Genomic DNA, 18,415 nt, shown 5'->3' on the forward strand with positions numbered 1-18,415 from the left:
AAATGCTGTATTACTACATAATTTCTTTACATTATTATTATTATTATTATTATTATTATTATTATTATTATTATTATTATTATTATTATTGTTGTTATTATTATTATTAGGAAGGCGGGGTAGGGGTCGGCCTAGGAAAGGTTGGAGGGAGGGGGTAAAGGAGGTTTTGTGTGCGAGGGGCTTGGACTTCCAGCAGGCATGCGTGAGCGTGTTTGATAGGAGTGAATGGAGACAAATGGTTTTTAATACTTGACGTGCTGTTGGAGTGTGAGCAAAGTAACATTTATGAAGGGGTTCAGGGAAACCGGCAGGCCGGACTTGAGTCCTGGAGATGGGAAGTACAGTGCCTGCACTTTGAAGGGAGGGGTGTTAATGTTGCAGTTTAAAAACTGTAGTGTAAAGCACCCTTCTGGCAAGACAGTGATGGAGTGAATGATGGTGAAAGTTTTTCTTTTTCGGGCCACCCTGCCTTGGTGGGAATCGGCCAGTGTGATAATAAAATAATTATAAAAAATTATTATTATTATTATTATTGTTTTCCTTATGAAACTATGTACGTAGTGATCTAATGAAGTTTGCCTTACAAACACTCCATTTTCTGTTATAATAAAAGCATGGGAAGGTATGTAGGAATGGCTGCCGTGGTGGCCCTTTACACCCCAACAACAACAACAACAACAACAACAACAACAACAACAAAGGCCGTTGTGCCACCTCCACTAACACTACTCACATACATAATATTTCATCCATTCTAGTGTATATATTATGTTCATGTTTCTATGTTATTAATATTGTTTATATCATATTAGATGAATTTTGATAAATAAGCCGTAGAGTTGATATTAGAGAAATTATTGAAGTATTTTGTCGTGCCAGGAATTCCACGGGAGCGGATTAATTCTATTTCAGTTAATTTAAATGAGGAAAATTGACCCTGCAAACGAGCAAATCCAGATGCGAGCAAGGTCACAGAATGGATTAAACTCGTAAGTAGAGGTTCCACTGTACATGAGTGGGTGTGGGTGGGTGTGAGTTTGATATGACTAGCTTGTGCTACTAGGTCAGATGCCGTGCTCCTTCCTTGAGTGAACATGATCTGACCTGACTAGATTAAGGCATAGACTTAAACCGGTAAGAGAATTGGACCTGCCTCGCATAGGCCAGTAGGTCTACTGTAGTGTTCCTTCTTTCTTATGTTCTTATGTTTTTTTTTTTGTTTTTGTTTTTGTTTTTTGCACTGGTAATTTTTTTTCTTTAGTCTAAATGAGTTTGTTCACCCACTTGGCAGACTACTAGTATACTTTTCTTAAAGAAATATAAGAGTAGAGGGGATTAAAAATTTGTTACATTGTCAGATTTTCTTTCAGCTTTGTATATGCCTTCTCAATTTTTATTACATTGATTCTCCATCAATTATACTTACACAAACTCACATATTTATTAATCACCAGGAAAGGCAGACAGTCAATATCCACCTGAGCTAGGCAGAAAGCTGAGAGATTCCTTAGACTCAGAGGGCATAAGGAGGGTAATAAATGCTCTCCATAAATGCCCTGTTGGACTGGATGATGTCTTATCTCGGTCTATTTCTTTTGGAGCAGCTTTCCATCATGCAGGTGAGTTTATATACCAAGGATGTTAACTTTGGTTTGTGATGGAATTCCATTTTTCAGGACACCCAGGTCATCCCATATGATTCATTCAAGTTTCATGATAAAAAAATAATGTAGGTTTTTGCTTTTCCACAGATACAAATTTAACCCTTTCAGTGACGGTCCCATTGGCTTTGAAGCCAATGTCAGTCCTGCAGTATGACGCCAAGAGCTCAGCTCACTCAGATAAGCCGTAAGCAGTAAATTTGGGCCTAGACATGAGAGAATGGGTCTATGCAGTAAGTGTGCACCACAAAAAAATCCTGCAGCATTGCATAATAAGAAAAAGGAACTGCGACTGTGTTTTTGGTTCTTATGGCTGTATTCTTGGTTTCTTCATCTTATTGATAGAATGGAAGATATATTACTGAAATAGAGATGATTTTGATTAGTTTCAGGACAGAAAGTACCTTGAAATTGAGCTCGAAGTAGCAGAAATGTTAAATTTTTGCTGATATTCCAGAGTATACAAATGTCCGAATGGCCAGTCACAGTAAATCTTCTATTTTTTTGTGTATGAATAAGAATTCAAAATGAAAAGCTGTGTAATATAAGAGGGGCCTGGAAATGTGACTAAGGAACAGAGGAACTTTTTATTTAGTGCCAGGAATGTCTACATTGTTTATTCCTTACCCTGTTTTTAAATTGGCAGTTGTTGAATTTTGTATGAAACTGGCCAAATTACTGATTTCTGATCACTTTATTGGATAGTTGAAATAGGTAAACAGGTGGTTTCTTGTACTCATTCGATAGAATAGAAGGAATACTAGCAAAATAGTTATGAGTCTGGTGGGCTGAAACAATGGAATTGGCCAAAAATAGAGCGCAATGCAGGTGAAATTGCCAATGCGTAAATATTACCGAGACCTCTAATTTTGCAAGAGCATAATTCCGTAAGTTTTCCATCAAATTTTTTACTTTTAGTTTCATTACCTTTGAAAGAAAGATTCTCTATCATTTCATAAGGTGTTTTATTTTTCAACCCTGAAAGCAAGTTTGGGAGCAGGGGTCTTGACACTAAAAGCAAATTTGAAAGCAGGGGTCTCGACATGGAAAGCAAGTTTGAGAGCAGGGGTCTCAATGCTGAAAGCAAGTTTGAGATCAGGAGTCTCAATGCTGAAAGGGTTAAGTTAGTAAGCTAGTAGACTGCAACCATTCAGGGACGTACTACTGTCCTGCCAAATGAATGTGAAACAAAAACTTGTATTTGTTTTGCACAATGACAGGATTGCTGGCTGTATTTCTTTCTGTCTCATAAACACATAAGATAACAGACACATCTTGTTACATGTACTTACATCTAGTTCATACTACACATTCAATTGTGCATGTACATGTATATGTTTAATTAGTCATCTGAGGCTTCTTTTAATCTCTTAATAGTTCTTTTTCCTATAGTGTTTCCTTTCATCTCCGTGAGAAAGTGGGTGGAAATAAATGGTATAAAATACCGACTCATTGGAAATATAAACACTAAAGCAGTATAATGTGAACCTTTATTGACAACGTTTCACCCACACAGTGGGCTTTATCATGTCACAAACAGATCTACCTTGGTAAAAGGTACGTGAGTATTTATAGGATGGAGTCAGGTGGAGAATGCTGGGTCAGGTGGAGAATGCTGGGTCAGGTGGAGAATACTGCATGTGACAATCTTCCAAGTAGGTCGATGGAGTCTAGAACCTTGGGTAGCTTTAAAAAGAGATTGGATAAGTATATGAGTAGACCTTCTGCAGTGTTCCTCCATTCTTATGTGGGATAGCAATGAAGAAGTTTCTTGGCAAGTGGTTCAGTTGAAGAACAAGACTTATCGCCAGAGAAGACAACACTCAATGCTGAAGAATCCTGGAATCATCACTTATCTGTATATCCAACAACTTCAACCAAAACAGCGGCTTCTATAACATAGCTGAACCCCTTGCCAAGAAACTTCTTCATCACTATCCCACATAAGAACATAAGAATGGAGGAACACTGCAGAAACTTTTACCTGGAGTTTACCGGGAGAGAGTTCCGGGGGTCAACGCCCCCGCGGCCCGGTCTGTGACCAGGCCTCATGGTGGAACAGGGCCTGATCAACCAGGCTGTTACTGCTGGCTGCACGCAATCTAGCGTACGAGCCACAGCCCGGCTGGTCAGGGGTACCGACTTTAGGTGCCTGTCCAGTTCCTGCTTGAAGACAGCCAGGGGTCTATTGGTAATCCCCCTTATGTATGCTGGGAGGCAGTTGAACAGTCTTGGGCCCCTGACACTTATTGTGTTGTCTCTTAGCATGCTAGTGACACCCCTGCTTTTCATTGGGGGGATGTTGCATCGTCTGCCTAGTCTTTTGCTTTCGGAGAGAGTGATTTTCGTGTGCAAGTTTGGTACTAGTCCCTCTAGGATTTTCCAATTGTATATAATCATGTATCTCTCCCGCCTGAGTTCCAGGGAGTACAGGTTCAGGAACTTTAAGTGCTCCCAGTAATTGAGGTGTTTTATCTCCTTTATGCATGCTGTGAAGGTTCTCTGTATTCTCTATATTCCAGCCTAGATAGAACAAGCAACCTGAAGAGTGTCATCATGGGCTTGGCATCCCTAGTTTTGAAAGTTCTCTTTATCCATCCTGTCATTTTTCTAGCAGATGCGATTGATACAATATTATGGTCCTTGAAGGTGAGATCCTCTGACATGATCACTCCCAGGTCTTTGGCATTAGTTTTTCGCTCTATTGTCTACTCGTATATTTATCCAATCTCTTTTTAAAGCTACCCCAGGTTCTAGACTCTATCACCCTACTTGGAAGATTGTCACATGCAGCATTCTCCACCTGACCCAGCTTTCTTCACCTGACTCCATCCTATAAATACTCACGTACCTTTTACCCAGGTAGATCTCTGTTTGTGACTTGATAAAGCCCACTGTGTGGGCAAAACATTGTCGATAAAGTTTGCATTATACTGCTTAAGTGTTTATATTTCGAGAAAGTGGGTGAAAATTCTTCCACTGTAACCCATACTTGTCATAAAAGTTAACTAAAATTCCAGGAGTAAAAGAATGGTAACCTCTTCAGTATAAATTACTAAAAAGACAAGGGAGAAAATTTTAAATGTGCATTGTTTGGATGTGAAGAAAGGATTGATTGCAAATGTTGCAAATAAAAACAGGTTAGCTATCTTAGCTCCAAGCAAAATGAAACTAAAGGGGGGTAGAAGAATTGTAGTGGGGTGGTGTAAGTGGACTTAAGTCAGGTGTATCTGAGAGAAGTAATAGTAAATGATCAATTATGTAAAGAGAGGAGAAAATGCAGAGGACCCCCGCCTTACGATATTAATCCATTTCTGAGAGCTCATCGTAAGCCGAAATTATCGTAAGGCGAATTAGTTTTCCCCATAAGAAATAATGGAAATCAAATTAATCCGTTCCTGACACCGCAAAGTATGAAAAAAAAAATTTTACCACATGAAATATTAATTTTAATACACACAAACTGAAGAAGACATGCACAATTACTACTCTACTAAGAATAGAATACATGACACTTACCTTTATTGAAGATCTGGTGATGATTGATGGGATGGGAGGAGGGAGAGTGTGGAAGTTGTTATTGTTTAGAAGGGGAATCCCCTTCCATTAGGACTTGAGGTAGCAAGTCCTTTTCCAGGGTTACTTTCCTTCTTCTTTTAATGTCACTAGGACCAGCTTGAGAGTCAGTGGACCTCTGTCGCACAACAAATCTGTCCATAGAGCTCTGTACCTCCTGTTCCTTTAAGACTCCTAAAATGGGCCATAACATTGTCATTGTACAGGTTGCCAACACAGCTTGCAGTAGCTGTGTCAGGGTGATTTTCATCCACAAAGGTTTGCAGTTCAACCCACTTTGCACACATTTCCTTAATCTTTGAAGTAGGCAACTTCCTCAATTTCTCTATCCCCTCCTTTGAAGTAGTTTCCTCAGGTCTGGCCTCTTGCTGTTGAAGATGATCTTGCAGCTCTTCAGTGGTTAGTTCTTCATTGTCCTCCTCCACATCCTCCCCACTAACCTCCAACCCCAAGGACTTCCCCAATGCCACAATGGATTCCTCAACTGGCATACGCTTCTCAGGGTTAGCCTCAAACCCTTCAAAATCCCTTTCTTCTACACATTGTGGCCACAGTTTCTTCCAAGCAGAGTTTAAGGTCCTCTTAGTCACTCCCTCCCAAGCCTTACCTATAAGGTTTATGCAACTGAGGATGCTAAAGTGATCTTTCCAAAACTCTCTTAGAGTCAATCGAGTGTATGAGGTCACTTCAAAGCACTTTTGAAACATAGCTTTTGTGTAGAGTTTTTTGAAGTTTGAAATGACCTGCTGGTCCATGGGCTGCAGGAGAGGAGTGGCATTAGGAGGCAAAAACTTGACCTTAACCCTTTGACTGTCGCAACCCCCAATCCTGAGGTGTCTCCTGGTGTCGCAAAATTTAAAAAAAAAAAAAATTATTTTTTCTTATGAAATGATAGAGAATCTTTTCCCGATTGTAATGACACCAAAAAAAGGAAATTTCATGGAAAACTGACGAAATTATGCTCTCGCGAAGTTAGCAACCTCGGCGCTGTTTACAAATCGGCGATTTCGCCCACTTTGAGCCCTATTTTAGGCTAATTCCATTGTTCCAGTCGCCCAAACTCATAGCTATTTCTTTAAAACTCCATTTTGTCTATTGATTGAGTACAAGAAACTGCCCATTTACCGATTTCAACTACCTAATAATGTGGTCAGAAATTTGCAATTTGGCCAATTTCACGAAAACTAAAAAAATATGACAATTTCAAAATAAGGTCCAGAATGAACAATGCAGACATTCCTGGCTCTAAAATAACATTTTCTTTGCTCATCAGTCATGTCTCCAGGCCCCTCTGATATTACTCTTGCTTTCTATTTTGAATTTTTATTCAAACAAAAAATAGAAGACTTACTATTATGCAGACTACTGCAATACTGTAATAATTGTATAAATAACATCAACCCATTCATGACTGCATATTAGAATGGCTAGTTGGACATTTATTGGACAATGGCATCATTTGTTTACTTTTGAACATTGGCAAAAATCAAACATTTCCCCTACTTTGAGCTCCATTTCTAGGTTCTTTTTATAGTAAAATCAATCAAAATCACCTCTATTTCTATAATATGTTTTCCATTCTATCAAATGAGACCAAGAAAACGAGAATACAACCATAAATACTATATGAAAATAGACCACTAAGTCGGCATTTTAATTAAAAAAATCGGTCGGAGTTTTTTTTTTTCTCATTATGCACTGCGTGCTCCAGGATTTTTTTTATATGGTGCACACTGATCACACAGACCCATTCTCTCACATGTGGGCCTACCAGCTTTCTCTTGCTTGATTTGAAGCCGCTAGAATTTATGAGTATATATACGTCAAACACGGTACCTCGTAAGACGTATATATACGGCCGCGACAGTCAAAGGGTTAATGAAGCTCATGTTCCCAGAAAGTCTCTCTGCTAAGTCTGAAGGATGACCAGGAGCATTGTCTAATACCAGGAGGCACTTAAGGTGTCTTCCTTTGCAGATGACACCCTAATCTGCATGACAGTGTCTTCCACTGCAGACACTGCAAGGCTCCAGGCAGACATCAACCAAATCTTTCAATGGGCTGCAGAAAATATGAAGTTCAACGATGAGAAATTTCAATTCTTTTCCATTAGGTAATTTTTCACATTGGCGGCAAACGCATGGTGTAACCAGTCATAGAAAAAGTCCCTTGTGACCCATGCCTTAGTGTTTGCCCTTCACAGCACACAGAAATTAGCCTTGAGGACATTGTTTTGCCTGAACGCTCTGGGAGTTTCAGAGTGATACACCAATAAAGGCTTCACTTTGCAATCACTACTAGCATTAACACACATCAGAAGAGTAAGCCTGTCTTTCATAGGCTTATGTCCTGGGAGTGCCTTTTCCTCCTGAGTAATGTAGATCCTGCTTGGCATTTTCTTCCAAAACAGGCCTGTTTCGTCGCAATTAAACACTTGCTCAGGTTTCAGTTCTTCACTGTCTATGTACTCCTTGAATTCCTTCACATATTTTTCAGCCACTTTTTGGTCCGAACTGGAGTCTCACCATGCCTTATCACACTATGTATGCCACTACGATTCTTAAATCTCTTAAACCAACCTTTGCTGGCCTTAAATTCACTCACATCACCACTAGTTGCAGGCATTTTTCTAATTAAATCGTCATGCAACTTCCTAGCCTTTTCACATATGATTGCTTGAGAGATGGTATCTCCTGCTATCTGTTTTTCGTTTATCCACACCAATAACAGTCTCTCAACATCTTCTATCACATGCGATCTCTGTTTCGAAAACAAACTTGCACCTTTTGCAAGAACAGCTTCCTTGATTGCCGTTTTGTTGGCCAAGATAGTAGCGATGGTTGATTGGGGTTTAGTATACAACCTGGCCAGCTTGGAGACACGCACTCCACTTTCGTACTTAGCTATTATCTCTTTCTTCATTTCCATAGTATTTTTCACCCTTTTTACCACAGGGTTGGCTTTGAAGCTTTCTTGGGGTCCATGGTGACTTATTTTGCAGCTTTCTTCTTCTTTCAACACACCGGGCGTATCGCACCGAGGCAGGGTGGCCCAAAAGGAAAAACGAAAGCCTCTCCTTTTACATTTAGTAATATATACAGGAGAAGGGGTTACTAGCCCCTTGCTCCTGGAATTTTAGTTGCCTCTTACGACACGCGTGGCTTACGGAGGAAGAATTCTGTTCCACTTCCCCATGGAGGTAAGAGGAAATGAACAAGAACTATAAAGAAAATAGAAGAAAACCCAGAGGGGTGTGTGTATATATATGCTTGTACATGTATGTGTAGTGTGACCTAAGTGTAAGTAGAAGCAGCAAGACATATCTGTAATCTTGCATGTTTAAGAGACAGACAAAAGACATCAGCAATCCTACCATCATGTAAAACAAATACAGGCTTCTGTTTTACACTCACTTGGCAGGACGGTAGTACCTCCCTGGGCGGCTGCTCTCTACCAACCTACTACCTGAATTATTTTGCAGCTACAAGCACTAAAAACACTTTGATAATATGAAATGTACCGAATGTATACTTAGATGTGACCACACTGGCTGGCTTGTAAACACTGGCATGCACGGGGCAGCTGAGGCCACGTGTGGGACGCGTTCCAGATGAATCATGTGAGGCGAGTTTTTTACTGTGAGGCGAGGCAAAATTTTTGCGCTCAAATGCTTCGTATGGTGGATTTAACGTAATGCGATGCATTCATAAGACGGGGGTCCACTGTATAAGTGTATAAATTTAAGAATTATGTGAATTAAAGTAAGAATTGGATGCACCCAGGGAAGAGAGGAGTGTAGAAGAAAGAGAGATTTGGGGATATGTTAAGTGAGGGTTTAGGAAGTTTTGCACCAAATTATGGTAGGGGGCCTAAATGCTTAAGTGGTAGCAACTGTTGTAGAGGATGCAGTAGGTAAGTTTGGAGTGCCAGGGTAAAGGATAATGGGGAGCCTTTAATCTAGGTATGTATGCAAAGAAGTTTGGCAATAGGTAATACATATTGTAAGAAAAAAAAAAGGATAAGTGTATGAGGTACGATAAAGTATGTGATAAGAGCAGTTTGTTGGACTGCATATTAGTAGATAAAAAGTTGATGGGTAGACTTTCAGGTGAACATGTTTTTAGAGAGGTGAGAGATATATCAGATCATTATTTAGTGGTAGCTACAGTGAGAGTAAGAGGTAGATGGGGCACAAGAAGAATGTCATTGATAGGTAAGAGAGAGGTGAAGATTTAAAAGATAGAGGAAGAGATAGTTAGGATAAGATATAAGCAACTACTGGGAGAAAAGTGGGCTAGAGAGAGTACAGGGACTGAAGAGAGGGTAGAGAAGGTATGGAATAGATTTAAGAATGCAGCAGATGTTTGTGGGTTAAGGAGGGTGAGTGTAAGAAGGGAGAGCGATTGATGCAATGATTAGGTAAAGAGGGTGTAAGGGAGAAAAGTTGGGATATGAAAGGTTTTAATAGTATAAAAGTGATACTTGGAGGGAGGAGTGTATGGAGAGTGAAAGAGAGGTTAAAGAGAAGTGTGGGAAAACAGAATGAGAGAGTGGGAGAGGTTTTATCAACAAATTTTCCTGACAAGAAAAAAAGTTTTGGAGTGAGAGCCATAGGTTAAGAAAACCTAGGGAACAAATAAATTTAACAGTTAAAAACAAAAGAGGGGAGCCATTAGATGGGGGAGTGGAGGTACTGGGAAAATAGAGAGAAGATTTTGAAGAATTATTGAATGTTGATGAAGAGAGAGAGGCAGTGATTTTCTATACTGGCCAGGGAAGTATAATGCCTTTCAGGAGTGAGAAAGAGCTAGAAGTGAGTGTGTGAGGGTGTGGGTAAAATGAAAGGGATAAAGCATCTGGGATAGATGGTATTTAGACAGAAAAATTAAAAACAGGCATGGGTATAGCTTTGGAGTGGTTGGTGCATTTCCTTAATAAATGCATGAAAGGTGGGAAGGTACTTAGAGATTGGTAGAGAGCATACATAGTTCCTTTGTATAAGGGAAAAGGTGATAAAAGAGACTAAGAATTATAGGGGAATAAAGGTAATCAACTTTTCATTGAATTTATAGATTTAAGAAAGACATATGATAAGGTGGGTAGAGGAGCAGTGTGGCAGATGTTGAAAATGTATGGAATAAGTGGTAGGTTACTTAAAGCAGTAAAGAGCTTTTATGTGGATAGGAAGGTGCAGGTTAGGGTATGTAGGAGATAGAAGATCATTTCCTAGTAAAAGCATGCCTTAGACAGAGATGTGTGATGTCTCTATGGTTAACATATTCATAGACCGGATTGTAAAAGAAGTGAACACCAAGGTTTTAGGGAGAGGTGTGGGATTAAAAGATAGGAAATCTGGTATGGGGTGGGAATTATCACCGTCGCCTTTTGTCGATGGCACAGTTCTTTTGGAAGATTTGGAAAAGAAGTTTCAAATTTTGGTAAATGAATTTGGGAGGATATGTGAAAGAAGGAAACTAAAAGTAAATATAAGAAAGATCAAAGCTATAGGCAATGAGAGATTGGTTATGAGATTAGAGAGAGGGAGCATGGAGGAAATAAATGTGTTCAAATATTTGGGAGTGGATGTTAGCAGATGGTTCTAAGAGAGACTAGGCGAACCATAAAATTGATAAAGGGAAAAAGGTGGATAATGCATTGAGACTTCTATGGAGACAAAGAATTTTATCCATAGAGACAGAAAGGGAAATGTGCCAGAGTTAATGATACAAACACTTGTATGGATGTGAAGCATGGGCTTTGAATGTTGCAGTGAGGAGGAAGCTGGAGGCAGTAGAGGTCTTGTGTTTGAAGGCAATGTGTGGTGTGAATATTATGAAGAGAATTTGGAGTTTGGAGATTAGGAAGAAGTGAGGAGGGGTTGTTGAGGTGGTTTAGACATTTAGAGAGGATGGAGAAAAATTTGATGACTAGAAGGGCATATAAATCTGGGGTGAAGGGACAGAGGGGCAGGGGTCATTCTGGATGAGGTTGGGAGGGGGGTGTATAGGAGGTTTTTGAGTGTTGTGGGCATGGACATCCAACAGGCTTGTGTGAGCATGTTAAGAGTGAGTGGAACCAAGTGGATTTTATGATATGATGTGCTCTTGGGGTGTGAGCAAGGTAACATTTATGAAGGAGTTCAGAGAAACCAGTTAGCCAGACTTGAGTCCTGGAGGTGGAAAGTACAGTGCCTGTACTCTGGAGGAGGAGTGGGGATATTGCAGTTTGAAGGGTCTTCTGAATTATGATGTCAGCACCCTTATTGCAAGACAGTGATTGAATGAGTGACAGTGAAGTGCTTTCTTCTTTATTGGGTGACTCTGCCTTGGTGGGAGACAGCCTGAGCGTTAAAAAAAAAAGTAATTCACTATTGAAAAGTTCTTCTTCTTTCAATAAACTGGCTGTATCCCACTGAAGCAGGGTGGCCCAAAAAGAAAAACTAAAGTTTCTCTTTTAAACTTAAGTAATGTATACCGGAAAAGGGGTTACTAGCCCCTTGCTCCCAGCATGTTAGCCGCTTCTTACGATTGCTTATGAGAGGTTTTTACAAAGCAGAAGTGTTATAAGAAGAGCAGAGTATATGGAGAGTAAAAGAAAGGTGAAGAGAGTGGTGAGAGAGTGCAAAAGGAGAGCAGATGATAGAGTGGGAGAGGCACTGTCAAGAAATTTTAATGAAAATAAGAAAAAATTTTGGAGTAAGTTAAACAAGTTAAGAAAGCCTAGGGAACGTATGGATTTGTCAGTTAAAAACAGAGTAGGGGAGTTAGTAGATGGGGAGATGGAGGTATTAGGTAGATGGCGAGAATATTTTGAGGAACTTTTAAATGTTGAGGAAGAAAGGAAGGCGGTAATTTCATGCACTGGCCAGGGAGGTATACCATCTTTTAGTAGTGAAGAAGAGCAGAATGTAAGTGTGGGGGAGGTACGTGAGGCATTACGTAGAATGAAAGGAGGTAAAGCAGCTGGAACTGATGGGATCATGACAGAAATGTTAAAAGCAGGGGGGGATATAGTGTTGGAGTGGTTGGTACATTTGTTTAATACATGTATGAAAGAGGGGAAAGTACCTAGGGATTGGCAGAGAGCATGTATAGTCCCTTTATATAAAGGGAAGGGGGACAAAAGAGATTGTAAAATTTATAGAGGAATAAGTTTACTGAGTATACCAGGAAAAGTGTACGGTAGGGTTATAATTGAAAGAATTAGAGGTAAGACAGAATGTAGGATTGCGGATGATCAAGGAGGTTTCAGAGTAGGTAGGGGATGTGTAGATCAAGTGTTTACATTGAAGCATATATGTGAACAGTATTTAGATAAGGGTAGGGAAGTTTTTATTGCATTTATGGATTTAGAAAAGGCATATGATAGAGTGGATAGGGGAGCAATGTGGCAGATTTTGCAAGTACAGTGGACCCCCGGTTCACGATATTAATCCGTTCCTGAGAGCTCATCGTAAACCAAAATTATCGGAAGGCGAATCAATTTTCCCCATAAGAAATAATGGAAATCAAATTAATCTGTGAAAAACACCCAAAAGTATGAAAAAAAAAATGTTTACCACATGATATATTAAGTTTAATGCAATATAATAATTACAATAACAATAATAACAGTAGAATAATCACAATAGAATAATTGACACTTACCTCTAATGAAGATCTGGTGATGATTGATAGGATGGGAGGAGGGGAGAGTGTCGAAGTTTTTAATGTTTAGAAGGGGAATCCCCCTCCATTAGGACTTGAGGTAGCATTGAGGTATATGTGGAGTCAAAAAACATTATCTATGGAGGCAAAGAAGGGAATGTATGAAAGTATAGTAGTACCAACACTCTTATATGGGTGTGAAGCTTGGGTTGTGAATGCAGCAGCGAGGAGACGGTTGGAGGCAGTGGAGATGTCCTGTCTAAGGGCAATGTGTGGTGTAAATATTATGCAGAAAATTCGGAGTGTGGAAATTAGGAGAAGGTGTGGAGTTAATAAAAGTATTAGTGAGAGTGCTGAAGAGGGGTTGTTGAGGTGGTTTGGTCATTTAGAGAGAATGGATCAAAGTAGAATGACATGGAGAGCATTTAAATCGGTAGGAGAAGGAAGACGGGGTAGGGGTTGTCCTCGAAAAGGTTGGAAGGAAGGGGTAAGGGAGGTTTTGTGGGCGAGGGGCTTGGACTTCCAGCAGGCGTGCAGGAGCGTGTTCGATAGGAGTGAATGGAAACGAATGATATTTGGGACCTGACGATCTGCTGGAGTGTGAGCAGGGTAATATTTAGTGAAGGGATTCAGGGAAACCGGTTATTTTTATAAAGCCGGACTTGAGTCCTGGAAATGGGAAGTACAATGCCTGCACTCTAAAGGAGGGGTTTCGGGATATTAGCAGTTTGGAGGGATATGTTGTGTATCTTTATACATATATGCTTCTAAACTGTTGTGCTCTGAGCACCTCTGCAAAAACAGTGATTATGTGTGAGTGAGGTGAAAGTGTTGAATGATGATGGAAGTATTTTCTTTTTGGGGATTTTCTTTCTTTTTTTGGGTCACCCTGCCTCGGTGGGAGACGGCCGACTTGTTGAAAAAAAAAAAAAAAAAACATAGATGAGGGAATAAATAGTGACATAAGCAAATTTGCTGATGACACCAAAATAGGCCATCCAATTCATTCTAATAATGACACTAAAGCACTTCAGGATGATTTGAATAGACTGATGCAATGGTTGGAGAAGTGGCAGATGCAGTTTAATATTGACAAATGCAAAGTTCTAAATGTTGAACAGGTAAATAACCATGCCACACATAAACTAAATAATGTAGATCTTAATACTACTGATTGCGAAAAGGATTTAGGAGTTCTGGTTAGCAGTAATCTAAAACCAAGACAACAGTGCATAAGTGTTTGCAGTAAAGCTAACAGAATTCTTGGCTTTATATCTAGAAGTATAAATAATAGAAGTCCTCAGGTTGTTCTTCAACTCTATATATCCTTGGTTAGGCCTCATTTAGACTATGCTGCTCAGTTCTGGTCACCGTATTACAGAATGGATATAAATGCTCTGGAAAACATACAGAGGAGAATGACAAAGATGGTCCCATGTATCAGAAATCTTCCCTATGAGGATAGACTGAGGGCCCTGAATCTGCACTCTTTCGAAAGGCGTAGAATTAGGGGGGATATGATCGAGGTGTATAAATGGAAAGCAGGAATAAATAAAGGGGATGTAAATAGCGTGCTGAAAATTTCCAGCCAAGACAGGACTCGCAGCAATGGTTTCAAGTTGGAAAAATTCAGATTCAGGAAGGATATAGGAAAGCACTGGTTTGGTAATAGAGTCGTGGATGAGTGGAACAAACTTCTGAGTACAGTTATTCAGGCTAAAACATGTAGTTTTAAAAATAGGTTGGATAAATACATAAGTTGGTGTGGGTCGGTGTGAGTTGGACCTGACTAGCTTGTGCTGCTGGGTCTGGTGCCGTGCTCCTTCCTTGAGTGGAGGTGGCTAGACTGGGTGGGTCATTGGGCTAATCGGGGGGGGGGGGGGTCATTGGGCTAATCCAGGGTGGGTGGGTCATTGGGCTAATCCGGGGGGGGGGGGGGGGGGGGGGGGTCATTGGGCTATTCTGGGGGGTTGACATGGACCTGCTCTGCATGGGTCAGTAGGCCTTTTGCAGTGTTCCTTCTTTCTTATGTTCTTATGTGGTAGCCAGATTACTTTGGTCTCTTTCCAGCATGTGAATTACCTGCAAATAACTAACATTAAATATCCCTGTGTTTTAGTAGCCTCTATTGATAGTCAGACCTTGAGTGTCCTTACTTCAAGCTTAATTTCTTAAGTATTAAGTGGCTGATTACTCAGACTTCTTGTGGAACTTATAGATGTGGATGGGATATTTTACTGATTTTTCTTGGAATTTTTATTTTTAGGATGTCCAAGTGTTCCCATATAAAATAGCTTTTATTATTGAATATTTTGACTGTATGCTATATTTTCTTCTCCACAGAGACCCATTGAACAAATAATTCACTCTTCAAAATGTTACTGAATTCATTCTCCACGCATCTAATACATGTATTTAACAGTTTTCTGGAAGGACAGATACTTCCCTCCCACATTCTTTCCTGTGGCACCATTGGCAAACTAGATGAATGAAATGGCATATAGTTGACAAGTATGAGGACAAAAAACTAGCTATTATTGCAACAGTTCTTACGTGAAGAGCTCTATCATGCTATGCCCTAATCAGAGGAAAATATTGTCTTAATAGAAACTTGTTCTGCAACATGTCTCTGTCTTCATAATTGCCAAAGTAATTTTATTTCTCTTCTTACTCCAAAATTACCTTCCTCTTAATTAGCTGAACCTATTGCTAGATAATGTTGAATTAAGACTGGTGCCTATGTTCTGGAGGCAGTTGGGCTACTTTTTGTGCCCTGATCTTCTTGCTTTCCTCTTGAATAATATTCCCATATAACTGTAATGTTGATACTGATATATTTGTAACAGTATATGAATGCAGTGAAACCTCTACTTGCGAGCGCATCCGCATGCGAGTTTTTCCAAATACGAGCAGTCGATGGGTCGATTTTTTGTTTCCATACGTGAGCAGACCTCAAGGCAGGTTCCTTGACACTGGTGAGGGGCTCTTGCTCTTGATCTAGGGAATTGTATCTCATTTGTTTGTTGGACTATCTTATTGAAACTTGGGCAATGTATGATGGAAAGATGCTTCTTAACGTACACCAAAAATGAAAGAAATCTAAGCATAAATAATGGAGTTCATTTCTTAATTAGCTACCCCTTTGCAGTATTTTCTTATGGTTTTTATGGTTGTATTCTCATTTTTTTGGTCTCATTTGATAGAATGGAAGATATATTACAGAAATAGATATGATTTTGATTGCTTTCACGACGAAAAGTACCTAGAAATTGAGCTCAACACAGGAGAAATGTTCGATTGTTTTGGGTATGTTCAAGAGTAAACAAATGACATCACTGTCCATTCCAATATGCAGTCGTGAATAGGTTGACATTATTTATACAATTATTGCAATAAGGCATAACAGTAAATCTTATATTTTTTGTGTGAATAAAAATTACAAATTATTTATTTTGTAATAATAATAATAATGATAATAATAATAATAATAATAATAATAATAATAATAATAATAATAATAATAATAATATGTATATGTATAATAATAATAGTACGTATAATAATACAATACAATAAGAATAATAATTTAATACAATATGAATAATAATATAATACAATAAGAATAATAATATAATACATATAATAATAATACATATACATACAATAATAATGTACTACATAATAATAATTATAATAATATACGGCTTCAAAAGGCCATCACTATATGGCAGTGTTTACCACAACATAAGAGGGAGCAGTTGTGGCCGCCTCCACCTGTTACATAATGGCATATTTTATTCATTCTAGAGTATATATCAGGTTTGTGTGTTATTTATATTGTTTATTATTTCATATTAGATGAACTGTGATAGATAAATAAGCCGTAGAGTTGATGGTAGTGAAATATTCAAGGGGTATTTTGTCCTGTCTCCAGACAAACACTCGTGGGGCACCACTGCCACATGTATAATGACATATTTTATTCATTCTAGAGTATATATCAGGGTTCTATGTTATTTATATTGTTTATTATGTCATATTAGATGAACTGTGATAGTTAAATAAGCCGTATAGATGATATTAGTGAAATTATTCAAGAAGTATTTTGCCCGGTATCCAGACAAATTCTCGTCCACCGCCTACACCGCCCATACCACTACCTGAATTGCATATTTTATTAATTTTAGAGTATATATATCAGGTTTCTATGTTATTTACATTGTTTATTATGTCATATTAGATGAAGTGAGATAGATAAATAAGCCATGGAGTTGATATTAGCAAAATTATTGTAGCACAGAGTTCCACTGAAACGGATTAATTGCATTTCAATTAATTTAAATGAGGAAAATTGACTGCAAACGAGCAAATCCAGTTGCGAGCAAGGTCATGGAACAGATTAAACTCGCAAGTAGAGGTTCCACTGTATTTTAAGTGATGCTTTTAACCCTTAAACTGTCCAAGCGTAGATCTACACTTTTTTACGTGCTTTCTTATGGAGAAAATCAAGATCGGAGTGCTACGCGCAAAAACGTAGATCTATGTTTGGACAGTCGAAGGGTTAATGCTTTTAATGAGGAGTGAATACAATCTTTTCTCTCTTAAAAAATTTCAGGTCTAACCTTTGACGAACGTGACATCATCGAGGGAGGTTTTCGTACGGGATCAATACGAGTTCTCATTGCCACTTCAACTCTATCGTCTGGAGTCAACTTGCCTGCTCGCAGAGTTATTATCAGGTCTCCTGTCTTTGGTGGGACCATTCTTGATACACTTACCTACAAGCAAATGATTGGCAGAGCTGGCCGTAAAGGTGTTGATACAGAGGGTGAGTGTTTTGATGACTTGTGTATGTTGTATTGATACAGAGGGTGAGTGTTTTGATGACTTGTTTATGTGGTATTGATACAGAGGGCAAGTGTGTTGATGACTTGTGTATGTTGTATTGATACAAAGGGTGAGTGTGTTGATGACTTGTGTATGTGATGTAGAGTTGTAGTAGTTTTCAAGAGGAAACTGGACTACTCTCTCTTATATGTGCCTTATCAGCTGGGCTGTGATTGTGATGTAGGTCACTAGCAGCAACAACTTTATCGTAGGGGTTCTTAAAAGGAGATATCGAGGGTTGAAGGTAGACACACTGGTTGGATGGTAATGATATATTGTCAGACTGTGATGATGGGAGATGGAGCCCAGCCTCTGCCTTGTCCTAGCCTATGTCAAACGCCGACTGAGGAGGCAGAGGTACGAACGTACATATGCGCATCCCGTGACGTCACACAAACAGTCACTCGGCCTAAGGGGTCTTCTATATAAACACATGGATGATACTATAATGCTCAGCTAATCTATACAACACATGTAAGGGGATTCAGCAACTATGCTGACAACTTAGTTGACCAGGTAGTGATCGTTAACACCTGGTCTCAGGCTGATCTGTGAGGGTAGAGTAACCCTTGAAACCAGTCACAGGTATGTAGTGAAGTCATGTGGATGATGCAGTATTGATGAATTGTCGTGGGGGTTCGGAAG

At 39.2% G+C, this 18,415-nt stretch overlaps 1 protein-coding gene across 3 annotated transcripts in view; it reads left to right on the forward strand.

The window, feature by feature from the left end:
* The window catches only part of PolQ (DNA polymerase theta), a 270,991-nt gene that overhangs the window by 78,695 nt on the left and 173,881 nt on the right, over window positions 1-18,415 (forward strand). For 2 of the 3 annotated variants that reach the window (XM_070096803.1, XM_070096804.1), the window contains exons 11-12: window positions 1,455-1,619; window positions 17,499-17,711. In XM_070096803.1, the coding sequence (XP_069952904.1) occupies window positions 1,455-1,619; window positions 17,499-17,711 (378 nt within the window). The remainder of the gene's footprint in view (window positions 1-1,454; window positions 1,620-17,498; window positions 17,712-18,415) is intronic. The other variant, XM_070096805.1, reaches the window with a different exon arrangement.

This window comes from Cherax quadricarinatus, chromosome 55, assembly GCF_038502225.1.
Source record: "Cherax quadricarinatus isolate ZL_2023a chromosome 55, ASM3850222v1, whole genome shotgun sequence".
NCBI classification, from domain to species: domain Eukaryota; kingdom Metazoa; phylum Arthropoda; class Malacostraca; order Decapoda; family Parastacidae; genus Cherax; species Cherax quadricarinatus.